This window comes from Cavia porcellus, unplaced genomic scaffold (genome assembly GCF_034190915.1).
Source record: "Cavia porcellus strain 051 isolate PalLab524CR breed Dunkin Hartley unplaced genomic scaffold, mCavPor4.1 scaffold_7, whole genome shotgun sequence".
Classification (NCBI taxonomy): domain Eukaryota; kingdom Metazoa; phylum Chordata; class Mammalia; order Rodentia; family Caviidae; genus Cavia; species Cavia porcellus.
The window spans coordinates 64,838,860-64,865,891 of NW_026947490.1; the positions used below are offsets into that span (position 1 = coordinate 64,838,860).

General features: G+C 39.0%; 1 protein-coding gene across 2 annotated transcripts in view; it reads left to right on the forward strand.

The window, feature by feature from the left end:
• Nucleotides 1-13,445: 13,445 nt before the first annotated feature.
• Kif5b (kinesin family member 5B) overlaps nucleotides 13,446-27,032 on the forward strand; it is a 50,923-nt gene continuing 37,336 nt past the window's right edge. For both annotated transcript variants that reach the window (XM_063253736.1, XM_063253737.1), the window contains exons 1-2: nucleotides 13,446-13,966; nucleotides 20,210-20,297. In XM_063253736.1, the coding sequence (XP_063109806.1) occupies nucleotides 13,841-13,966; nucleotides 20,210-20,297 (214 nt within the window). In that variant the 5' untranslated portion in view covers nucleotides 13,446-13,840. The remainder of the gene's footprint in view (nucleotides 13,967-20,209; nucleotides 20,298-27,032) is intronic.

Genomic DNA, 27,032 nt, shown 5'->3' on the forward strand with positions numbered 1-27,032 from the left:
AAGAAGAGCCGAGTAGTGGGAAGATGTTGCAAGTCTGTTCAGTCGTTGGGTAAGAGGTTGTGGGAAGTGGTTTAAGCAGCAGCGTGGAGCATGGTTTGGGGATGAGGTCAGCAAGGAGGGGACTGCAGAAGTCCAGGCAAGCACAGGCCAGAGTCTGAACAAAGAGCTGTGGGTAGAGCAGAGAGGAGCCTGTGACTGCAAGCTACACTGGAGGAAGGCGAAGATGACTAAAATAGCCTCATCGCTGGGGACGCACATCCATTATCTCATTTAACTTTCCTGGTCACCGAGGAGAGGATTGGATCCCTGTGTATGGGAAAGAACTGGCTCAAAGAAGCAAAGAAAATCTCCTTAAGGCTGAAGGGAAGAGGAAGGCAAATAGGCTGCTGCCAGGTCTGGGGACCCTACTTTGTCTTCTAGAATTCAGTCCATAAATTCCAACCCACTGGAATTCAGCCCACATCTCTGTTGTGTCTTAGGCTCTTTGACCTGAATGCTCATTTATATTGAATTACATGCTAGTTCCATAAAATATCCCTGGATGGCTATCATGTCATCCTCTACGGGTACAGTCCGTAAATCTCAGAGATGAAGGGCGAGTTGTTCAGCAGCTCCCAGACCTCACCACACCTCACACCCACACTCAGGGAAAGGAGGAACAAGCTCCTACGTCAGGACGTTCATAACGAATAAGTTTAAAAATACCTGATAATTTAAGGTCGTAGATTTCATGCTTCTCTTTCTCTGAGTGTCTAGCGCTGTGCATTTTCCTACCTGCAGAATGACAATTATTTCATGACTTGCTGTCTTTGATTTGTTTGTGTGATTTGGGGGGGAGGGGATAGGAAACCATTTCTCAAGTAGAGGAGGCTTTAATCGTAACAGAAAATTCTGGTTTTGTTTTTTAAAGATGCCAGTTTAAGAATGAAATGTCTCAAGGGAAATGGACCCCTTAAGGGTCCCTCCTCTTCCTAGTTATAGACAAATAGTAGGTATCCATCCATCTTTGCAATCCAGGAGGCCGATTCTTGGATAAATGTGGAATGGCTCCATTTCCTGGATACTTATTTATCTAAGTATTTGTTTTAAAGTCTGCATTCCTTGCTGGAGGAGAGTTGTGCAGGGAACCACAGTTACTGTCAAGTTCAGGAATCAATAAACAGCTGTTGATTGAATGCACTTGGTCCTCCTTACTGAGGCAGGCACTGTGTTATCTCACCGAGCCTTCTCAGCAGCCCAATGAGTAAGCAATGTTCTAGTGACTTATTTAAGATCTTCTTTTAAGTAAGTGGCTACACCAAGTAGGAATCTGATATCAGAGCTGGCTTTGGTTCTGAAAAGAGTCTGATTTTTTAATTAAATGCCTCCTCTCCCTGCAAGCAGTGTTATAAACTAGTCTTTTCCACTCAGCTGTAAGCTCCATGAGCACAAAGTGTAAGTACATTTTCCCCTATATAACCTCAAGGGCCTGGTTCTGCTCTGCGTGTCAATCAATACATATTGAGCAAAGAATATGTGAATGCAGATTTCAGTGCTGGAAACTATCTTATGGTTTCTGAGATTCCTGCAGGCTGTGCTGTTGGCAAGGGTTGGGGGCAAGAGCCAGAGAGCTGAGTTCTGAGTCCACTCCTTCCTTGTTCCATTTCCCCGAGCTAAAGCAACTGTTACTCTGTTGGTTAAGAAGAAATAAACTTACTGGCGATGGTTTATGATTGTCCTGGACACTTAAAGTGTCTGATTTTACTATTGGTGAATCAGATGAATCAGCTCTCTTGCTTGAAACCTTGGACTGAGGAAACAAAACTCATGATTGTTTGCGTTTTCTAAGGTTCTAATAAATGGTTTATGGAGCAGGCAGAGAAATAATAATGTAATAAGTGATTGCACCCAAGCTACATATATATGTAGGGCCACATGTAAATATATTACAGCATGTATATGCATGTGAGAGTGTGTACATGTGTGTATATTTAAAGAGATGGAAAGAATTCTACAATGAGCTTAGTCAGATCTTATACACATTTTTTCTTAAAGCCTTGAAGAAGGAAAGCTGTTTCATAGTGAGTCAAAGTTGGCCAAACACACTTTGAACTACTTTCACATATTGATTTGAAGATTCTGTAGTCAGGACACACATTGTACTTGGATTCTGGTAAGTCATGTGCTTATTCTCAGCATGCCAAGAAGAAGATGAAAAGCTGCATTTGAATTGTAGATACCACACTTAGAGTTTGCATTTGACAGCTAAATCAATCAAAGCACATCTTGCTGCATTTCTTCATAAACACTGGGTTTACATTTTGAAGAACTGAATAGTCAAGTCTGCTAAATCTTAAAAGAAAAAGTGATGAATTCAAATGTTCTACCAATCTTTAGCTTCCTTCTAGTATGATACAAGGACAAGTGGATACTTGACAAATATTCTCTGCATTACTGTACATGGTATGAACTATGAGTATAGAAACATCTAGTATGAAAAAGGTACGCTATCTACAAAACAGAATCCTGTTTTGGCTTGGCTTAGATAAACCATATACATATAATAGGAACTCTGTCCTTTAATATACAAATCAAGATACCTCACATAAATCAAAGATGAAATATTGTCCATCAAAGAAATGCTTATAGCAAAGATTTCTTCTACTTAAAATCCTTGTTTTTATTGTGATCTGAATGAGATGACACATTTTTCCTTCCAGTGGTTTCCTGATTCACCAATACTAAAGCTAGATCTTTAATATTATGAGTTTTAGAACTACTAACTGCAAGTGTACAATAATGTTAAGAAATATCAATCATATTCATTTTCTTGTTGTGGATAAAAGGTTTGATGCCCAATAACCTCATTTAGCAAACAAGTTATTATGACACAGTTTTCCTGCCAGCACTATTCCATTCCTGCCCATAAATGATACATAGTATTTACCTTTCTAGGCTCTTGAAAAAGACCAGACCTTCATAAAGATTGAGTTGATGGAGCAGTTCTACCTTATTCATAGTTTCAGGTTCTGCAGTTTCTATTATTCTCGGTCAACTGTCATATGAAAATATTAAATGGAAAGTTCCAGGGATAAACAATTTGTACATTTTAGGTTGCAGGCCATTCTGAGTAGTTGCGCTACTGTTTAAGCCAGAAAGTGCTCGGCCCTTTGTCCAGGGAATACACACAGTACTGTATGTACACAAAAATGTAGTGTATATTTGGTTCAACATTGCCTGCCACTTTACGGATCCAGTGGGGATCTTGAAATGTATCCCCCTCGGATAAAGGGGCGACTACTGTATATCTTTGTCATATGAAGTAACTTCATTATTTTGAGCCTTTCTACAGTTGAAAACCCGGGTGAGGCTGTAGTTGTCTTTAAGTTAGTATGTTCCTGCAAGACCTTAACCAAAACAGACACGTTATGACATGACTGTGATGAGGGTGAGATACTTCACCTTCCTGATTTTAGAGTTTTATATTTTAAACCTGTCTATAATTAAGACATATATGATAAAATATCAGACTATGCTTTTATATTGTGCCACCAAAAAGGGGGGGAAATGCTTGTTACTCCGCTGCATAGACTATCTCCACCTCCTAATCTTGTGGAGTTACAGGAATAAAATGGACCAAAAGGGAGGTAAGCATGGAGATCCATCAAGTCCAAGTTTACACTTTTTACTATATTAATCAAGTCTTTGCAGAAAATATACAATGTTGGTTTTTTTAAAAAGAACAGAATAAATATACTTGCCAGATCACTGTAAAAATATGAAAAAAATTAAACCTCAAGTTTTATTTTTTCAATTATAATTCATTTGCTGAATTACAATAAAATGTTAGAGCTGAGTGTGGTAGTCCATACCTGTAATCCCAGCACTCAAGTGGCCAAGAATCATGTGAGTTTGAGGCTAGCCTGAGTTACACACTGAGTTCAAGACCAGCCAGGACCCTGTCTTAACAAACAAATAACAGCAACACAACTATAGAATATATATATATATATATATACACACATGTATATATGTTGTATATATATATATATATATACACATGTATATATGTTGTATATATATATATATATATATATATATATATACACATATATATCTTGGTCATTGAAGATATGAGGAAATATCGGTCAAATCGCAGTACAGCCATCCCATGAAATTTCATGACAGGTCTTGGCTGTCATCCCTGACATTAATTTCAAATTATCAGGAAGGTTCCTCAAAACATCTGTCTTTGTGCTTTTATGGCACTGCTTTTATAGAACCTAGCCCTAGGACTTATTCTTATTCTAACCCCTACTAAAGCAGAACTGGCTCAGTAGGTAGTTATTCACATTTGTATCCCACTGTCTCTTGGGATGATCATGGTAATTAATAGGTACTCATTGAATTCTAATTTCATTCAATACAGAGGATTTATTAGCACCTAATCCTGAGCACTGGACTAAATAAACATTGTTAAAGAAAATGAGTCACAGTTCCTGCCCTCCAGTTACTTATTATATCCTTGGTATGATAACTGGAGACCAAGGAGTAAACTGTGGCAAATTAAGTAGCAAATTACTAGTTTGAATATTCATTCACATTTATCTTGACTTTCCCAGAAGTGCCATTAAAGTAACAGTAAAGAAATAGAAAAGTCCTAAAGCCAAAAATGTAAGGAAAACTTGACAAAAGGTCATTATTAAAGGGATTTCAACAAAATTTTGGAGATGAGTGGCTGCCTACATGGCTTAGAGAATGCTAAGACCAGCAAGCAGGGTACAAACCTAAGAAATACAACTACTCTCTGTATAGAATACCAGAAAACCTCAAAATCACAGACACCAGGAGGAAGGGTACAAGTCAGAGCTAAAGAATGAGAGCATTTAGTGGAAAGTTTATAGAGAGCAGTTAAAATACAATTTCTCCCCACAAAAAGTGCTACAAGATTGACAGCAAGCAATAGGAGAAATCCAGCCCTGCCTAGGTCATCAGGATTCACTGTCTTCTTCAGCATCTCTCCAGCTCCCTCTCCCCACCTCCAAGGTCCTCAGTAAAATGATTTCATCCCCTCCAAAAATTTTGCATGGAATCACAAAAGACCTTAAAAAGGCGAAGCTACCTTAAGCCAAGCAAGCACAGCTGTAGGCTTTGAGTGGATACATACAAATGGATAAACAAGATGTGATATATACAGATTGATTCCACATAGAATCTAAAAAGATATCACCTTACAACTGATTTCAAAATATGCTACAAAGCTACAGAAACAAAACAAACAAACAAAACATGGTACTGGGACCAGAACAGACACATAAATCATGGAACAGAATAGACAATACTAAAATACATCCACTTATTTATAACCCATTGAGTTTGGCAAAAATGCTAAGAACACAATTGGGAAATGGGCATTCTCTTAGATAAATTGTACTGGGAAAATTGGGTATCTACATGAAGAAAAATGAAGTTAGAACTTATCTCACACCACATACAAAAAGTCAGCTCGGCCAGGCAATCCCAGAACTCAGGAGGCCGAGGCAGAATTGTTTGAGGCCAGCTTAACTATATAGCGAGCTTGAGGCCAGCTGAGCTACATAGTGAGACTACATAGCCAACTCAAAATGCATAAAAGACTTAGATTCGAGTGCCAAAACTATGACACTGCTAGAAGGAAGCATATTCCATGAGAGTCGTTTGGGCAATGATTTTTGGCTATCATGGCAAAATCACAAGCAACAAAAGCAAAAACAGACTTATTTTAAACTAAAAGGCTTCTGCACAGCGAAGAAAACATCTACACAGCAAAGGAAACAATGCAGTGAAGATACAAGCTAGAGAACTATAGAAAATACCTGCAACCTCTGTCTCTGATAAGGGATTAATATCCAAATATTAATGAATTTAACTACTTGGCAGCAATAAAACAAATCATTCAATTTTAAAATGGATAGAGGACCTGATGAAGACAATGGCCAGTAGGCATATGAAAATAAAACTCAAAGTCACCAATTATAAAGGAAATGTAATCAAAGCCACAATGAAACATCACCTCACATCCTGGAGAGTGGCTGTCACCAAGCAGACAAAAGATAACAAGTGTTAATGAGAATGTGGGGAAAGAGAACCCTCACACACTGCTGCTGAGCATGTAAATCATGAAAAATATTATGGAGGCTCCTCAAAATATAAAAAAAAAAAAGCAGCTTGGAACATAGCTCAGTGGCATAAGCACCAGCCTGGCAAGCTCAAGGTCCTGAGTTCAATTCCCTGTACTAAAAACAAATAAAATAGAAAAATAGAACTACCATACCACTCCATGATCCCAGTAATGAGTATCCATCCAAAGACAACAAAGAGGTATCTGCATTCATAATTCATAACAGCCAAGATATACCCATCAGTGAATTAAAAGGCCCTGAGTTTGATCCCCAGTATTGGGAAAAAAAAGGATGAATGAATAAATAAAATGTGATGTATACACAATGGACTTGTCTCAGCCACTAAAATGAAGAAAGTCTTGTCATTTGTGCAAGATGGATGAATCTGGATGCTATTATGTTAAGTCAAGTAAGTTAGGCAATAGCAGACAAAAACTGTATGATCTCATTCAGATAGAATCTTTAAAAATGTTGATTTCAAAGAAGCCCCGAGCAAAATTATGGTTACCAGAGGTTAGGATGATGGTGGTACGTGTGGGGGGAAGATTAGCCAAAGTTTACAAACATTACTTAAATAGGAAGAATAAACTCAAGAGATCAGTTGTACAACATGGTGACCGCAGTTAACTTACCCTGCATTCTTGAAAAAAATGCTAAGAAATTGAATATAAAGTATTCTCATTGGAAAAGTATACACATTACTTGACTAGCTTTAGTCATTTCACAATGTATATGCACTTCAAAATACCAGGCTGTATGTGATAAATGCAATTTTGTCAGTTTAATACAATAAAAATTTAAACTTTAAAAAATGACACTTAGATCTTCCATGACGAAATGAGCAGGTTCTGGCCAAGTACTCAGCGATAAAAAAAATTTTTCAATCTCTAAACATTACTAACATGGACAATTGTTAAGTTTCTCATTTAAATATGATAGAACACCATGGTTTATCACATATTTGAAGAAATTCTCTAACATGAATGACAGATTCCAAAAAACAGAAAAAAAACTAAAAATGAAAAAAAAAACCCCTCATAGCGTTAGTCTGATAAGAAAAGATTGCTGGGCATGATGGTTCATGTCTATAATCCCATTAATCTAGGAGGCTGAGACAGGAGGTCTGGAGATTCAAGCCCAGACCATGCAATTCAGCAAGACACTGTTTAAAAATAAAAATCTGAGTTAGGAATGTCACACAGTGCATAGGACCTGGGTTTAATTCCAGTATCAAAAAATAAAAGATATTTCTCTATGAAATAAAATCATTCCATTAAAAACATCCAGAGAATTAAAATTCATAGAATTTTATATGCATGAACACACACATGCCAAGGTAAGATTAGCACATCCGATAAATTTTGTTCTCAGCATAGCTATAGCTGTATATTGTATTTTTAATATCTCTTTATCTCCAATAGAAGAGGTAAGAATAATGTTAAATCTCCCAAAAAGAACAAAATACAAGGATGAAAAATAGGAAGGAAGAGAGCAGTACAGAGAAAAAGACACTAAATCTCTTGGAAGAAAAAGGTAGATCATACACAACAAATCAGATATCTGCACAAGGCAAACAGAAGCTAGAAGAATCTTTTTATGCTCTGGTGAACATTTGAAATGTACCATTAGATAGGAGGGGTAGAAAAATGAGGCATTTTTTTAAACTTCCAAACAAAAAGCCAAAAAGTACAAGATAAGCAGTGTAATCACAGTGCACTATGTGGCTAAGCTGCAAATAATAATTATTACTTAAGTCTTAGAGCATAAACATTACATATTGATTTCACTAAAAATGGTGACAGAACTACATAGGGAGCATAAGGTGAAGAAAATGTATGTGTTGATTCAAAAGAAGGTCAATAAAAAGATATAACTCCACTTAATAGTTAATGATCAACACAAAGCAGCAGTAGAAGGATATTATTTACAAACATGGAGATGAAAACCAGAAGAAAATCCCAAAAATTAAAGGGGTTGCCCTAGAAAAAGAAATGAGATTGGGTGAATGGGGCCAGGACTTCTATTTTCATTGTTTTAATGTCATTTCTTAAGGTATAAATGTATAATGTTTTGATAAAATATTTTAAAAAGATGTTCTAAAGAATTAAACTGTGGTACAAAATAGAGCATAGGGGTTTTCTGTTTGACCTATGAAATAATTCCACACTGGAAGGCCACCTACAGAAAACGGACTTAACAAATGACAGACTGGATTGAGATGGGCATGAGACCTACAGGGTAAGATCAGCCTAACTTTAAAATGAAGAGATGATAAAACGCCACTTTCCAGGATTGAGAACGCAGTGGGAAAATTCTTCTTGTCTAAAGGGATGTCAGGTGGTTGAAGGCCTTGGCTCCAACCTGAGGAATCTAAACTTCTTTGAGTAGGAAAAAGGAGAGTTGCAGATGCTTGAGCATTGGGATGGCGTCATAAAAGCAGTGTCTGATGAAAATCTGAAGTTGCATGTGTAATACGGGGCGTAGAGAACTGTTCAGTCCTCTTCCATCGCATCCACAGCCCCTAGGTAGGAACCTAGCCTGTAGTATCAGTTCATCCATAATCACTGACTGGGCAAACGGAAGAGGTCAAGGGCTGTTGGTAATACAGGCACGAAGTGGTGAAACCTGGATTAGGAAGGAGAACTGGAAAGGAACAGGGCTGCCCTACACACATTTGAAAAAGAGAATGCTACCATTTCCTATTCTAAAAGTGTGTTTATAAGAAAATCTCACTTTATATGAAATATAAAACAAACTTTCTTACAGTACTAATGCTCTAAACAATGATTGTTAGATCCCATCCGATTTTATAATGTTAATTAATCTAAAATATAGTGTAATCTAAGTACATTTATTATACACAAGGATCATTTGACAGGATTAACTCCAGAAAATAAATGCTAAATTCCAAATTGTACTTCACAATTTTAGTCACTGTATTGCTACGCAACAAAATGTTTAAAAGCTAAGCTGCTTAAAACAATAAGCATTTGGTTACATTTCATGATCTGGGCGGCAGGAATCTGGGTAGGTCTCAGCTGGGTGATTCTTCTACTCAGGAGCATGAGCCAAGATTTCACACAGGTGTGGTAGAGGTAACGATGGCCCAGCAGGCTTTCCTCCGCAGACTCCCCATGCAGGGATGCCAGGGACAACGGGCTGGGGTGCCTTCCAAGACACTGCAGGATAGGGCTCTCAGGGCAGCTGATCTACACAGTTAGAGCCCCTAGGAAGACTAGCGAGACCCAGCTGGAAACTGCAAGGCTTCTCAGATAGCACCACAGTGTTACACTTCCTTGTGTAGAGACTACAAAAGCGTGGCCTGGCTCATTGGAGGACCATCATTAGCGACCAATTTCTACAGTGCAGATATAATGTCTAGAGAAATTTAAACTGTATAGGTAAAAGCACCACACATCTTTCATGAGTAAAAGTCACCCAAAGTAAATCTCAAACTATACTCACACAAACCTACTCTTTCACTAATCAGCAGTCTTTTCCATATTCAGAAGAAAAACAAATTATCAATTTGTAACTAGTTTTTTAAATCATTCTTCTCGTTTCTCCATGATATTTTTAAAATCATTATTCCCTGATACCATCATTCCTTACTTATGAGGCAGGATAATTTTGAGAAAGATTTTGTTTTTCACATTGCATTTTTCTCCTCTCTGGTTCTGTGATGAGAGGATCTTGGTGCTTCCCTGCATAGGAGAAGTATACATGGTGGGTCTAAAAGCAGCAGGCTCTTACAGAATGCTTCCTTTCCTGACTTTTTGTTCTCATGAAGCCTGAGTTTCTGGAATCTGTTGTGGAGGAGAAAGGAAGAGATGGAAGTTGACAGGCAACAGTCTCTTGCACATTAGAGATCTCAAAGCTTCATGGTATGGCCATCTTGCACATTAGAGATCTCAAAGCTTCATGGTATGGCCATCTTGCACATTAGAGATCTCAAAGCTTCATGGTGTGGCCGTTCCATCCATTGCCTTCCTCTCCCCACACTCACAGAGCTGCCTGTACCACTTTTTTGGAACTTTTTCCTTCTCTGGAGTACAACCTGGGAATCATTGCTTTAGACCAATCTTTGTCAGATCTTCTGGGACGGGGATAGCGAGTGCGGGGTGGGGACAGACAGGAATGGTAGAATGGAAGTTGAAGAACTTCAGGTAAAAATTTCCATGTTACTCTATTGCATGAATAGTGGATAAACAAAATTGTAGAGTCACTTTTCGTAGCAACTTTCTTAGGTTGGAAGAACAGAACAGATACTAATCATCAAAACTAGAGAGCTGGGTAGTTGGAATTAACTGTTGGCAGGCAGAAAAGGATAATTAATTCGATTTCTGGAACAGTAAAGTTCAGGTTATAGCATCCTAAATAAAGCGGCCTATAAGCAATGGCGAATGTCACACAGATAAAAAAGGTCAGGTTTCCAGGTGGACATTGCAGCAATTGTTGAAAAATGATTGTTTAGATCATAGAGGGCTAAAGATAGAGCCACTGTGACATCCTGATGCATAAAGCCCCCCAATTGTATTTTACTTGGGTCACAGAATGCTAATGACCAGTTTGACTTGATTCTTAAAACTAGTGGTTGAAACGAACTCTGAATTATGCTTTTTCTAGAAAACAGGAAGACTTTCAGAGTTGGGACCCATATCCTTCTGTGGAGGGAGCTGCCACCTTCCCACAAGATTGCTGGGCAGTCAATAGTGTTTTCTAGTCAACTTCATCCACTCCACAGCGGCAAATATGAAGTCAAGATTCACTTTTGACCAAATTCTAGCCAGGCTCCTTTGAAGTCTTTCTCAGATGGGTCCTACCTTAAAAACTATAAAGACTTGGAAAAAAATAGTCTCTAACAGCTGAATGACACATTCCTACAATGACCATAACTGCCTTAAAAGTATTTTTCACAGAAAACTAAAGATTACAAAGATTATATATACTATTTGTAGCAAGAAACACCACAGGACAGGGCCACCATCTCCTGGCCTTTGTAAGAAGGAAGCAGCCTTTAATTCTGTAAGTACCAGTTAACAAACTCAGACACCCGCTGGACCCCACTTACTTCCCATTTTTTAAAAATTTTTCATTTCTCTGACTCTACCAGGCCCCAGGTCATCTCCCTCTGCATTCCCTCATTCTTCTTTTAAAATACTGCCCCCCCCCTTTTTTTGTACTGGGGATCAAACTCATGACCTCACACTTGCCAGGCAGGTGCTTGTGCTACTGAGCTAACCCCCCAGCTAAAATACCCAATTAATTCTGTACAAATAGAGTTCAGGTCACTCAGACTTTCCCCTCCTATAATAGCATACTACTGATTAAGATATGAATTTACAATCAGACCTACTAACGCTTTGTAATGACAGCACTTTGCAAGGCTGAGGCAGAAGGATTCCAAGTTCAAACGTAGTCTGGGCAATTTAACAATGTAGACATCCCTGTCTTAAAAAAAAAAAAAAAAAGGTTAAATATGTAGCTCAGTGCCAAGGCCCTGGGCTCAATCCCCAGTACCACACCTCCATGCACAAAATTCAAGTTTACGATTTTTAAATAGGTTAGGATTAGCTTTATTTTTGAGAGAAGGCCCTGTAATCAACAGAAGTCAATTAAGGTGTCAGATTTGGTTGTTTCCTTCCCTTAAGGAAGCTGAAAAAGAAATCAATACTAGGGGCTGGGGGTTTAGCTCAGCGGCATAAGCACCTGCCTTGAAAGCAGGCAGTCGTGAGTTCAATCCCCGGTACCGATAAAAAGGAAAAAGACCAAAAAAAAAAAAAAAAAAAAAAAAAAAAAAAAAAAAAAAAAAAGAAATCAATACTATAAGATGATGAACGTTGGTAGACTCTAGGTATCAGAGTTGGAAGGATTTAAGAATATAAACCAAAATTTTGTTTTGGGGAAGAAGACATTTGTTTCCCTCTGAAATTATAGAGAGGGATAACAGGATGTAGATGTGATAAAGAAATTACATCAAGAATAATAAAACTAAAGGGACGAGGAAAAAACCTTTACTGATCAGACTGAACTAATGGGCAGAAAGGCGGCTACAAATGAACAGAAACAAGTGCTTCTTTCAAGGACATGCTACATCCACAAAGTGTCACAACAACCTCTTTTGAATGACTCGATTTCTTACTGAACATTTTTGTTCTCTAATACAGATTATCAGAGACTGTTAAGTCAAATTGTATCAGTAGGGATAAAACAGTCCACTCTGGCCTATAAGACAGGATTCCCTAGGCAGTTGGATTGCTTCAGAAAGGGTTTTCTGAAACCATTTTGTACCTGTATGCACTAACTCTAGTGTGAGCCCTTCTGCATCGCTGGGAACCAATCAACCTGAATCTATAGCGCTATGGATTCATGGGGGGGGGTAGATGTTTGGATGAGTATAGCAGTTACTAGTCGTTTTTACAGTCCGGTGACTTATTTTTCAAACAAAACCTGGGGATCAGAGAAAGGCTTTCTAATTGTCACTGCAGTTCTTCGATCCACTTCAGAGCCATTCCCATGCAAAGAACCTTTTTGGCACCCATCTATGAAAGCAGAATGCAAAGTTCACTATGGAGTGGCCTTCTTGTATACAAAATCCACGTATTTATCTAAGTTCTCAAAAGAGCATCTTTACGCTACAGATCAGTCAGCCCTGGTTAGTGAGGCTCTCGAATTCCAAGTTTACGATCGGAGCCTGGAATCTTCCCCGTCCCGTATTCCCTGAACTTTCGAGGGCCTCGAGGGCGCAGGTGCGAGCTGCCGCCGCCCCGCTGTGCGACACCGCAGGCGGTCGCGACTGGGGCGAGGGGCGCAGGGTTTCTCCACCCGACTCCGGTTCCGCGTTTCTTCTGCAACCTACTTCACTCTTTAAGCGAAACTTCCTTTGTCTCTCACTCCGCGCTCCACATCAGGAAGGAGCACCCGCTCAGACCATAGCCGCGCCCCACCCTCCATTCAAATCCCTTTTCCTGGTCGCCTTCATGCCGCCGAAATGAAAACCCTTCTTTATAAGAATCTGGCACTAGAATTAAATAAACTGTAACTTTAGACCCTTTCTCCCCGAAGTAAAAGAAAGTGGAGTGAGAGTAGAGAACGCCGCGGCGACTTGGAGGTCCCAACAACCCAGCGAAGGAACTTGAAGATCGCAATCTGCTATCCCGAGAGGGCGGCGGCGGCGCCGGTGGCGTGGCCTCGGCGGCGCGGCGCGGGCGCGGATTGGTCGCCTGGCGGGCCGGGCTCCGAGCGCCTGCGCAAATCGGCTCCCGTGCCGCCCCGCCTGCCGCCCAGTCGCCGGTCTGCGGCCTCTGGGGGCGTCGGGGCTTTGCCGGCCGGGAAGCCGGCAAGCACAGCGCAGCGGACGAACGGGGGACCCGGCCTGCAGTTTAACATTAGGAAGCGGGGGGCCGCTCCCACGCCCCCTAGAATCTTCCCTGGTCCCGCAGCCTGCCCACGCCGGTAGGAAGAAGCTGAGGGCTCGGACGCTCTGCCCAGTGCCGCCGCCGCCGCCATGATGGAGCGGAAGTGAGGCGCGGGGCGAGGGCTGCGGGTGCCGGCGTCTGAGTCCGGTCCCCGCCGCCCCTGCTCTGCAGACCGCGGACTCCGCCCGCGCTCGCGACCCCCGCGCCTCGGCCGCAGCCGGGTTTCTCGCAGTCTGAGCGGCGGGGAGCGGCTCCCGGCCTGGGGCCCCGGCCGCCGGGAAGATGGCGGACCCGGCCGAGTGCAACATCAAAGTGATGTGTCGCTTCAGACCCCTCAACGAGTCGGAGGTGAACCGCGGCGACAAGTACGTCGCCAAGTTCCAGGGAGACGACACGGTGGTGATCGCGGTGAGTGGCTCCTGTCCCCACCTCCCGTCCTGCTGTTTCGGGCCTGGTTGGGCGGGGAGTTCAGGGACGTGGCGGGGTACAGGACCGAGAGGGAGCAGCGGGGTCCCCAGCCCTTCTCGGCCGGGAGTAACGTTGTGAGGGACGCAGTCCCGCGGGCGTTCCCTATCCGATCTCCCCACCCGGTGCCTGAGCCGGGACGGCTGCGCAGGTCTCAGTTGGGACCCTCCCCCGCCTGGGGGGGTCTGGGCGCGCCGCGTGGGAGCCGCCGTAGGGTCTGTTGCGAGTGTGTGTGTGCACTCGGTAACTGTTGCTGATGCTGCTTGTGTTTTGGACTACTCCCAGTTTTATCATTCATAAAGCTGTAAGATGAGCTCAGAGTTAAGCCAAGATACCGAGCTGTGAGACCAACTCCTCTGCACTTTTAAGTAGTTTGTTATATCGGACAGGAAGTATAAAACAAGCTTATGAAGAAGATAAAAAGTTGACCATTGTTAGGTTCGTACTTACATACGTCTTTGAAAACACTGTTCTCAGTTCAGGGAGAGTAAAAGTAAATAGTAAGATATTGCATACAGAACTGACTTAAGGGTGAGATTCATCTTTACTGGTTATGTCATGCAATTTTCTACATAATATTATTGGGGCACAAAATATTGGTATGTTAATTTGTATCGCAGTGAAATTTTACTTTTGTTGGGGCTGCTTAATTTGGAATTGGGGCAGAGAAGTAAGTCATGGGGATAAGACATTGCTGATGGCAGGCACTGACACACAAGACAAGACTCTGGACATTTTCCAGAGTTCACATCTAGAAAATGAATGTGTTAGCTCCACATCCTCTTGATAGGCTTTGGCAAAATTAATGACCTAATGATCATTAATAACTGCCAGCTGCTGTCGGGCCGGTTCTTTGTTAACCAGTCCTCCAGAGAAATTCTTTCTATGAATGACATCATAGCTGGGTGAAATTACGCATCGTGATCCTTTTCCTTGCAACAACTAGTTTAATTGTCAAACTTGAGGCTTATTAGTTTCTAAAGAGTTTTTGTGATGATTCAGCTTTAGTATTTCTTTTTTCACTTGTTACAGTAGTAAGGTTGTGTTATTTTTCCAGGTTTCTGTGTGTATTAAAACAAGTTTGTAAATATTACTAAGATTCTTTTTGTTGAAGTGCTGCAAATAATACATAAAATATGAACGACCTAAAAGAACTAATTGCCACAGGAAATATTGTTCCTTTGAAAAAAGTTAATTATAAATTTTGTTAACAAAATTTCTTTAGTAATCGAAATAAGTTTAGTTTATAATATTAAAAATAATGACTAGGTGCATCAACAGTGAATAGTTAGTTGATCTTTAAGTAAAATTGTGTTTTAGTCTACTCTATAGAAAGTGTACTGAAAACTACATTATAACTTGAGTAACGCGGCCTTTAAAATGCGGTAAGTTCTTAAGAACGTGTTTAATCCATTAGTTTCAGGAACTATGAACATGCTGGGGTCTTGTATTTCTGTTTTTTTAGTGAACTGTATGTTGAAAGGTTAGGAATTAATAAGGGCAGTGGGAGGAACAATATTCAAAAATCTCTGGAAAATCTTTGATTCGTTTCATTCATGTTTCTGGATCTGAATTGATATAGAATAAATTGTTTAGGAGAAAATTGCAGCAGTGCAGCATTGAAAACTAGTTAAATGAGAATTGAAAGCATAGCTTATAATGTTACTGAATTATTAGCATAATCCGTGCTTGTCATTTAAATGCTTGCTGTAGTACTGTATTGCATTAAATGAACTGTGAAAATCTTTAAATGATAAAAATATGTATTTTCTTTAAACTAGACAGCTTATTAAGCACAAAACAGAGGAAAGAGAAATAACTTACCATGTTCCTTTGGGCTTATTGGAAACATCCAAAAAAAGACAGAAAGAAAGAAAGAAAGAAATTGCTTCTGTATGTACTTAGGCATCATAAAGTCATTTTTCTGATTAAGTATCTTTGCTAATTTAGTTCCTTACATAGTGTACTGAAGAGCTGCCATAGCCAAAAAGAGGTTGCTACAGTTCACTGAAATTAAAAGAGAATAAAATTAATTACATTATCTTGCCCACTTTTTTTTTGCCTAAAGCAAAACATCAATTACCCTTTCAAGTCTGTGATTTGGTAAACATTCTTCATTACCTTGAGTGAAAAATAAAAATACAGTGAGCCATCATCACATGTCTTTTTAGTTGTGGAATGTTAGTGTACAACCATTGTCTAACTAAGGAAAACCTAATATGATACATTCCTGTAGGATTTGGAAAGATCACTATTCAGAATTTCAAACAGAAGCATATCCCTGCCAGAAGAGTGCCCTGCATTACCAAATTTGGTGTTCGGTCTGGTCTGTCCAGGCTCAAAACAGGATCACTTTCACTTAGTATGGTTGCAGTTCAGACAAACAACATTCCTATTTGATTTGTCCCCTTGAAGTCTTAAGTCAGGTAGAAATGCATCTTGTGTCTTACAGTTTGTAAAACTTAGTAACTTTGAAGATACATAGAATCGCAGGAAGCATAATGTCTATTTCAAGAATCAGGTATTTAAAATATAGATATTCTGAGATTTAGTTTTATTTATCTATGTCTTTTTTAGGTAGGGTTTTATCACTGCAGTTCAGGCCGGCCTTGAACTCATTTTGTAGTCTAGGCTGGTCTCAAACTCACAGGTATCCTCTTGCCTCTGCCTCTGTAGTGCTGGGATTACAGGTGTGCACCACCAAGCCTGGCTGTATAATTATTTTGAAAGATTGAATTATGCCTTAATTTTAGACTATTAAAAATTGTGTTTCACAGAAGCTTGATTTTTCCACCCCAAGAAACCAGGAGCAGTTAGGAACTAGATCGTCAGTCAAAACATTTGCCTTACTTCATAAAATTATAATTTAGTTTTGTAATTAAATGACAACTTGTTAATACCAAGCACTTGATGTTGATTTAATAATTATGGAACTCCAAAAAGTTACTCAGTTCCAACTTGTTTTTATGTTTATGTTGCCTTTTAATTGATGCCATTCCCATTATTTCAGTAATGTTTTGCCTGTTCACTATGAGATGATGCTTAAATAGTTGGATTAAGTTCTTTTGAGGCAGGCTTTACTACTGCCCATTACTACTGCATATTATTCTTGTAAATGGTTTAGGCATACTTTTTTTATTGATGTAAAAATTGAGTGAGATATGACATAAAGTCTAATGTTCTTTGAGTGTTCTTTAAATGTTTATTTTAATATAATTTTATTATGTAACTTATTTTGTAGTATTTGTCCTAATACTTGTACCTGTTTTGTCTTATTGTTTCTTGCAATTAGTGGAATTAACCATTTTTAAACTTTTGCATTCATACCACTTTTATACATCTTTTATTAAATGTATATTAGAGCTAGTTGTGGTCTCTTCTTTACCAGAAGAGGCCAACTCCATTTCAATTTAGTTATCATTACTTAATCATCTTCTTAGCTTAGTTTTCAAGATTCTGTCTAGCCTTATCCTTTATTACTCTTTTGGACTATGTATATCCTGTATTGGTTAAATATTATTTCCAAAATTGTGTTACTTAGCCTAAGTATCTTTGTTTGGTGCCGGGGATCGAACTCACGACCTCACGCTTTCCAGACTGGCACTTAGGCTGCTGAGCTAAATTCCCAGCCATACATCTTACAGCTCTAAGTGCTTGCTGCCTAAATGAAGAGGGATTTTTTTTTTTTTTTTTTTTTTTTGGCCTAGAAAAACTACTTGCAAGGTTTATCTGTATGGTGATCATTATTTTGATTGTATGCATTTGTTTTTGGAGTATTATTTATGAACATATTTTGTATAAAGTGGTCATTTTTTTTTTATCGGTACCGGAGATCGAACTCACGACCACGCACTTGAAAGGCAGGTGCTTATGCCACTGAGCTAAATCCCCAGCCCCAAAGTGATCATCTTTTTAACCACACCTGTGGATTTGAATGTTAATATACCAGTAATATCTTAGCAAAAGGATATTTTCGTGTATGTCATAGTTAATCAGATATCGATGACATTTTGAATTCATGCTGAAATGAGGCAATTTAGTACATGCAGTGTATCCATCAGGAATCTTCTAGCTGCAGAGGAAACCATACAAATAATATGGCTCAAATAAATAAAGGATTTTTTTTCTTACATAGCTAAAAAGCTTAGAAGTTGTGGGCCCTTACTTGTTTCTAGGATCCTGCTCTTACATTCTGTCATTAACTGTTGATTTTGCATCATCATACTGGGCTTGATGCAAGTGATAAGGGTTCCAGTGGGAATGGGGAAATGGAAAATGGCTTTGGATAGCCCTTGAGGAAGTCTTTGCTTTATTTTGACTGTTATTCCAAGTTTTGTGAGAGTTTCTTAAAAAGTTGTGTTTTGTTTTTTTCATTTTTCAATTAAGTTGTAGGAAGCATAGCTTAACTGAAAGTGGGTGTCGTGATTATTTTATGTTTTTAGAGCCCAGCTTTCCTTTAAGACTGGAAAGCAGCCAGATATGAAAATGCCTGAAGCTGTCTGCTGCTGCTGCTTATCTCTAGGTGGTCACTATCCTCCTAAAGGACTAGGTTTTTCTCTTAGCATTTAAATTTGTGTAGTTCGCCATCTTTTAAAAAAAAGTTTTATTTTTCCTTTTTTGGTACCAAGGATCAAACTCTTGACCTTGCACTTGCCAGGCAAGCGTTTGTGCTGCTCAGCTAAGTTACTTCACTTTATTTTTACTTATTTGTTTTACTTGTTACGTCCTGACCTTTACCATTGGATATTTCTCAGTTCTGTCTCCACTTTACAGTTCTCTTCGTCCCTGACTTATTACATGGAGATTGTATTTTTTTTTTTTTCATTCAATTGCTCTGCCTCCTTAGCTTACTAATAGTTCTCCAAGGCTGGTTTTTACAGAGTTGCTAAGACACTTTTAGTATTCACAGAGCTCATACTGCTTGCAAAGCAAGACATTATTTTCCATTTTTAACAATTGCATTTTGTCCTTGTACTTTACATTTAAACTCTATAGTTTCTTGAATGCTGTTAGTTCCTTTCTGCCTTGGTATCTTTAAGTATCCTGTTCTTAAAGCCTACACTATTTTCCCACACTAAGTTCCCCTCCTTCATGACTAGTATGCAGAGAGTGATCGTGAGCTACTAATTCTTTGGCTTTTAAACATTTCTTTTCTTTCTTTCTTTTTTTTTTTTTTTTTTTTTTTTGTTGTTGTTGTTGTTGTTTTTTTGAGACTGAATCTCACTATGCAGTGCAGGCTGGTCTTGAACTCACTATGTAACTCAGGCTAACCTTAAACTTATGGTGATCCTCCTGCCTCAGCCTCCTGAGTGCTAGGATTATAGTGTGCCCCACCACAGCCAGTTTTTAAACATTTCTTAAATATCCCTTTCTGAGAGTTTTTCTGACACTTCATGTTCACCTCTGGACTCAGGTTCTTTTGTATCCTCTCACAGCATAGTCATAGCACTGCAGTTGCATGAGTCAGAATTCTAGTCACTTATTTGGCTAATGTCTGCTCTGCTATTAAGTTCCATTAAAGCAGAGAGAATCCATCTTGGTCATCAGTCTAGTATGGGAAAAAGCTGTTGTACTAAACTGAAAAGCTGGATACAATACTGGAAACAGGCCTTAAACTTTATCACTAATGAATTTTGTATGTGTCAAAGTGTTTTCTTGGCTACATAATATTAGTATTAAAAATAGATGTACCCAGTTTTTAGAACAAATTCACGCAGCAGTGACTTAGTAGCTACCACAGTAATGATGCATATAATTACTGTGATAGACCATGGGAATACCACAAGGACTAAAGCAAACCTTACCTTCCTGAGTTTATTCTAATGGATTTGGACATGAGTCCTTCCCACCCAGAAGATAAATGATATGAAATGATTCTCCTGAAGGTTGCATGTGTAATGGCATACTTTAAGGAGCTGAGAAATACCCATTCATTTTTAGTTTGTGTTATTTATTTATTTGGGTACCAGGAATTGAATTCATGACCTTGGACTTGTCAAGCAGATGCTTGCACTGCTGAGCCAAATCCCCAACCTAAAGTTGTTTTAGTTTTGTTTTGGTTTTTGTTTTTTTGGTACCAGGAATTGAACTCAGGACCTTGCACTTACTTGCCAGGCAGGCACTGTGCCACTAGGCTATATCCCTGGCTTAGTTTGTGTAATTTAATCATGTGTTTTTGTCTTTCAGTCCAAGCCTTATGCATTTGATCGGGTATTCCAGTCAAGCACATCTCAAGAGCAAGTATACAATGACTGTGCAAAGAAGATTGTTAAAGGTAAATATATTTAACTGCTAAACTTAGTTTAGTTACTGTCCCAGCAGTAAGTGAAGTGTAATTTGAGGTATTTCCCACCTAACACGTGAATACCTGAATGCCTCATCTAAGTTAATGGCAGGACAAAGTTCAGATCATAAAATGTTCACATGCAGTTCTTTAACATACTACCATCTGACATAGCATGCTCACCTACGTACAGTACACAGTGAATGGTGTTGGTAGGAATTATGTTGGAGGCTTCGTCTTGAAAAATGTCTGTATTGCATGTTCCTAGGAAAGTTTACAAGATAGCAATTCTACAAATAGTACAATATGAGAATAAAAATAAAGTGGCTAGACTGGTTTATAAGAAGTAGTAGAAAAACAGGGGCCGGGGATTTAGCTTGGCAGCTCAAGCACTTGCCCAGTAAGCACAAGGTTGTGAGTTCAAGCCCCATACCAAAAAAAAAAAAAAGAATGCTGGTCAAAAAGTAGTAGGAAATGACAGTCTGTAATTCTTCCACTCCATTGTTCTTTCTTCCCCAAAGATTTATCTTGAAATCAGTAGAAAAACCTTTGAGGAGTTTAGCAGGGTTTGCCAAAGGTGAGAAAAGTAATGTGTGTTTCAGTTAATACTATTAACTAACACTAGGCTGCTTTTCAATTTTGTATTTTCTAGTTGTTTGTTGATATGTTTTAGATATATACAAGGTCCATATCTATTATAGGGAATTTGTGCCTGTATGTGATAATTTTGATTCCCCTTTTTTCTTCTCCTTTTTTCCCCATCTGTTCTCCTCCCTTTAACCCTTCTTTGCCTCCCTATTTAATTTTGTATTTTCTAAAGCCATAGAAATCTAGTGCTGAGATTTTCTGAAATTACTTTGTAGTTGTGATATAAATTCTTTGTATTAAAGAGATCTTACAAATTAAATAGCTATTTATTATATGACTTACTCCTTTTTTTTTTAACTGAGTGTTTTGAAATTGTTTCTTAAATTGAAGTAAAAATCTTTTCTTGTAGCATTTACCAGATTAAAGGGTTTGGAATTCCATACAAAAGTGAATGGGTTAGGATTAAGTAGGAGCACAGATAATTCATCCCAGGAACAGAAGAGGAAATGGAGTTTATGGATAGAAGCAAGCGTCATAAAGGGAAAATATGAACATTTTTAAATGTTAATTCCACATTGTCTGTGATACAAGAATGAGCATCAGAAAGGGAAGAGGAGCAAGAGTTTGTAGGAAAAGACATGGAATGGGAGGAGTTGCAGTATCGTCACGCAATGGTAAGGGTCAGCTGGTGATTAGCTGCCTCGAGAGTTGAATTTATCCATTTTGAATTTGGCCAGGGAAGGAATTAAGGATATTGTCAAGGGAATGATCGTAACGACAAACCATGAAACCTAAGGTGGAAAGTTTCGGGAAAGAAGAAATAACAGAGGCTACAGGACAGTGGAAAAATAGTAGGTTATACGTCTCAGTGATAGTAAGGTTCTTTGGGATCAGGGCACTAAAAGGAGTAAATAGAAGGTGAACATTTAAATTTAAGATTTTGGAGGTACTACAGTTAGTAAAAATGTCAGGATCTTACCATGGAGTTGACACCCGTGGTAGTAGATGACAAGATCATAGAAAAAGGTCAGGAATCTGAGGGGGTGTTGTTGTGCGATGTCTATTATATGGACATTGAAATCACCAAGCATTACAACAGGAATGGTATTGGTGAGAGACAATGAACTTGGTGTTGATATTATCGTAAAGTGGGTGGGAGTTATCTTAAGATTCTGTAACTTACTACAGCAAAGAACAAGCAGTGTCATATCCTAGCATCAAATAATTTTCCAGATGGATCTTTACAGAGCATATTTTCTTTGTTACGACCTACTTTTGTTACCAGGACAACTAAAACTTAGTTCATTTTCTTCAAGGACATTTCTCTTTTTTGATCTGTCCTTTGGTACCAGGGATCCAACTCACTATCACATGCTTGCAAGGCATGTGCTTATGCCACTGAGCTAAATCTCTGGCCTTATAGCTAAAAGTTATATTACCCTTTTTTTTTTTTTTTTGGTGCGGGGGATCAAACTCACGACCTTGAGTTTGCCAAGCAGGCACTGACGCCACTGAGCTAAATCCCCGGCCCTATATTACCATTTTAAGTGAACAATTCGTGAACTCATGGGCAGTCCAAACCTTTTTCTGTACTTGCACATTGAAACACAAGCCTTTTATACATCATCATATTTTAGTTTTATGGTTATTTTACTAGGGGCCTTTTATGATAGCTGTAAGCATATTTGATTAGCCTCTCATGGTATTGAACCATTTATAAAGCTTGATGGGTCTTATTAGTCTTCTAAAAGCTGAATAAGGTTATTGGCAGTTAATTAAAGCACCCTGGGACTTTAGTCTACCTCAGAGCTTCTTCTTGTATGGTTTTTGGTTCTTAGTTTGTCAACATATCCATAAAATTATGAAAAACTTGGATCTTTTTATGAAATCATGGTGCATGATTGGTATTTTCCTTAATTACTGGATGAATGACTCTAGTCAAAGAGGAAATGAAGTTCAGATATATTTATTCTTCAGTGAAATTTTGGTATACTTGTCTGTAGTTCCACTATTGTTCCTGTTTTGAAAATGAGTATTATTTGTAACTAGACAGACATGGTGACACATGCCTGTAATCCCAGCTCTCACGTAGGAGGAACACTGAGTTCAAGGCCAGCCAGAACTACATAGAGAGCTCCTATCTCCAAAACCAAACCATACCAAAAAAAACCCAGCTTAGGTGCAGTAGCTGGGAGATTTTTCACCCTGGAATGTAATTCTCTTCATAAGCAAAAGCTTGCACTTGTTTCAAACCTATGTTTTGCTGCCATCCTACCCACACCATCCTGAACTCAAGTATGTTTTACTGTGTTCTCTGAAGAACACGTTTGTGGGAGATCATAATGAAATAAGAATAGTGCAGTCTTAGTAGTGTCAGTTAATAGTTTATCATCTTTCTTAAGCAATACAAATTTACTCATTATTCTTTTTTTGTATTTATATATTATATATTATAGTTTATTATATAAATAAAACAAGGTTTTTGTCACATATTCCAGTAATGTTTAAAGAGTTCAAAATATGAAGGCTTAAAAATGTATTCCCCTTATATAATGTATACTATTTCTTTTTTGGGGGGGATATCAGTAGGGAATTACTATTATTATTTTTTTTTTTTGAAAGTATACAACAGAACAAGTCAGAATAAAGCCAACTAAGATCGTACAGTGAAATTGGTACAGAACTTCACAGTTGGTTACCGGGACAACAGTAATAGGTATCACAGTATATTTTGGTATCTTTATAATAGTTGTTCTTTCAATCACGTATATCAAAATGAGATGAAATATAGAATACTATAGAGCTTATCAAAACAGAATATTGAACAGAAAAGAGCAAAATAGTAATAAAAATATTTGCCTTCAAAGACATGGTAGAAGGAAGTCCCCCTTATTTGCTATGGCCAACCTCCAAGGAGATGCTCAGATTTCTGGTTCCCATTTGCTAATGGGCGGGGGGGGGGGGGTAGAAGAAGGATAATCAGGGAAGTGGGATATTTGACTCTAGGCCATATAGGGTAGGTTCACTATTGCTAAGCAGGGAGGCAGGATGGTCATTTGTTTTCACAGCGTCCTCAGTTCCAACATGGCGTGGAACTCAGGAGACACTGCTGGTTCTCCCCCTGGAAGGGCTGCAGTGGGCCACACTGCTGCCACTTACCAGGGAGGGGAGGTGCTTGCTTGGCTTCCCAGAGTCCTAAGTTCCAACATGGCATGGATCTCAGGAGACACTGCTGGTTCTCCCCCTGGAAGGGCTATAGTCTGCCACCCTGTCTCCTCTTACCAGGGAGGGGAGGTGCTTGCTTGCCTTTCCAGAGTCCTAAGTTCCAACATGGTGCTGATCTCAGGAGACACTGCTGGTTCTGCCCCTGGAAGGGCTGCATGCAGTCTGCCACCCTGCCTCCACTTACCAGGGAGGGGAGGTGCTTGCTTGGCTTCCCAGAGTCCTAAGTTCCAACATGATGTATACTATTTCTAATATATGAAATGTGAACAGGAGTCGTTTTTTATATTATGAATCAGCAATATTTAGCATCAGTTTATTTTTTCTGAATACGGCTTTAAAAGCTCTTTTTTATAAGGCCTTAGTTTTATTTTGCTTTGGGAAGCATTCTTTCTCATAAAATTTTAGTAATTTTTTATTCTTGAACATCTTTGCTTAATATGGTTTTAATAAGCTCATGGCTCCCTTCTTAGAATTCTTTGAAATCTATAGTTCCGGATAACTAGGGTATATGTATTACTACTTTTGTTCTGTTTTAGTTTGTTTTGTTTGAGACAGTGTCTCCCTATGCAGTTTAGACTGGGCTTGAGCTCATTGTGTAGCTCAGACTCACACAGTCACGCACCATCATGCCTGACACTACTGTTTATATTTCTAAGATGGCATAATTTGTTTCTTGAAATTTTTTCTTTTTTGCAAAACTTTAGTCCCTTTTTTTGGTACTGGGAATTGAACTCAGTACCTTACGCTTGCCAAACAGGCTCTGTTTAGTTCCTTCTTTACCAACATGTTCCTGCCTTCCTGTTTATAATTGAGTTCAGGATAATAGTTTCCTTCTTTGTGGTATAATCAAGAATATAGACTTGGAGCTAGGCATGATGATAATATCCTGTAATTATACCACTTGAGAGGCTGAGGCAGGCTGGTCATGAGTTTGAGGCCAGCTTGGGCTACATGATGAGTTCCAGGTTAGCCTAGATATATAATGAGTCCGTGTCTCCAAAGAAGTGCATAGAATTTGAAATTGGCCTAAATTGAAGTCTAGACTCTGTCATTTTTTACCTGTGTGGCTTTTGATAAAGGTACCTTACTAAATCTCCATTTTCCCCTCAGTAGGGAGTATTGTAATGGCTTAAGCATGCAGCAAGTATTAGCCATTAAATCTGCTCTCAATGTATCTGAGAGAAACTCATAATCTAAAATATTTCCACAACGCAAAGTTAGAGTTCCAGCAAGTGTTAGGATAGAAAGTGTTTTTCACTATCGCTTTTGTTTCTGTGCCAGGTTTATAATTTATATTGGGACAGTATCACTTGACTATAACTTCTCCTTTTGTCATCACCCATAAACTACTATTTTAGTTATCAGTGATAACTAAACATACTAACATAACATAAATTGACTAACATAAATTGAAGGAGAGAGATGGAATGGGGTTAGGTGATGGGTGCCTAGAGAAGTGGAAGGGCAGGAAGTCAGTTAACATATGGCACCTCAAATTGGAATAATCATTGGTGGACAGAGTAGGGGGAGGCCATCATTAAAAATTGTTGGTAGGCAAAAATCAGCAAGATGGTGCCCCGAATGGGATTTGCGAGATGTGAATTTGTCGAGCAAGCTGCCAAGAATGACCTAAAAGCACTCTGACCTGTCTGCTGAGTTAACACTGATTCATAAGAATGTAGCTTTATTATGTATGGGACTGTTATCTTTCTGGTTTGTAGACTCATTGGATAGATTTTTTTTTTTTTTTTTTTAATGTGTTTTTGAGACAAGGTCTCACTATGCAGTTCAGGCTGCCCTTGGGTTCACTTTGTAGCCCAGGCTGGTCTCAAACTTGCACTGATCCTCCTGCCTCAGCCTCCCTAGTGCTGGGATTACAGGAGTGCGCCACCACGCCTGGCTCCATAGAACTTTTTTTAACATAGTTTGCTTGCTTGTGTTCTGTTGAGAATTCAGCATCTGACTGAGTTTTGCAAATTTATTTTCCCTATGTTAAGCAGTTGTCATTTAGCTGGACAAGGTGGGCATACCTATAATCCCAGAATGCTGGTGGTAGACTGAGGCAAGAGGATTGCAAGTTTGAGCCTAGCCTGAGTGACTTAGTAAGATAAGACCCTGTCTCAAAATGAAAAATAGATAAATGAATAAATAAAAAGGAGCTGGAAATGTAGTTCAGTGAGAAGGCCCCGGCTTCAGTACCCCAGCCAAAGAAAGGAGTCATTTCTTTAATTCTTTAATGCCTATGTATGCCAGGCTTTCATAGGTTTCCTGGTTCCCACCGTGGCTTCTTAGCCTGGACTATTTGCCACTGTATCTACCTTCTGGTGTTTCTCCATGTAGGATGGCGTATATTTACTTGACTTGACTAGAGTTTTGTAAGGATTTATGGAAAATGGTTACCACCTGGCATATTGTAACCTTTCAATATTAGCGGTAGTAATCTTGTATGATAGCTTCAATATCAGCAGTAATAATCTTGTATGATTTCCTGTAAGCAGATGTTTTGCTGATGAAGAAGCTGAAATTCAGTGACTTTGAAGATGATGACCTATTTCATTAGATATGATTTTTAAATCATCAAAGTAATACTTTTCAGAGTTGTCTGCCTCTGTTTGTCAAAAGATCAAAAGTATATTTTAAAAGAGGAAGGAACCTTTAGAAAGATGTGTTAGTGATGGATGGTAATATTCTTTCAGCAGACATTTAAATTCTTACTAAATGCCAGGCATTGTTAGTAGTTAAACACACCCTGAACGCAGGGACTTCCCAGGCTGATGGAGAAATGAACAGTCCAGTGCTCTGGTAGTACTGTGGTGACATGGAGATACAGAGGTGTAAGAGCACAGAGGGCGAAGTATTTCCTTGCCTGTTTTTACCTATGGCGGGTTGTAGAGTTAGGTTAGAGGAAGCAGT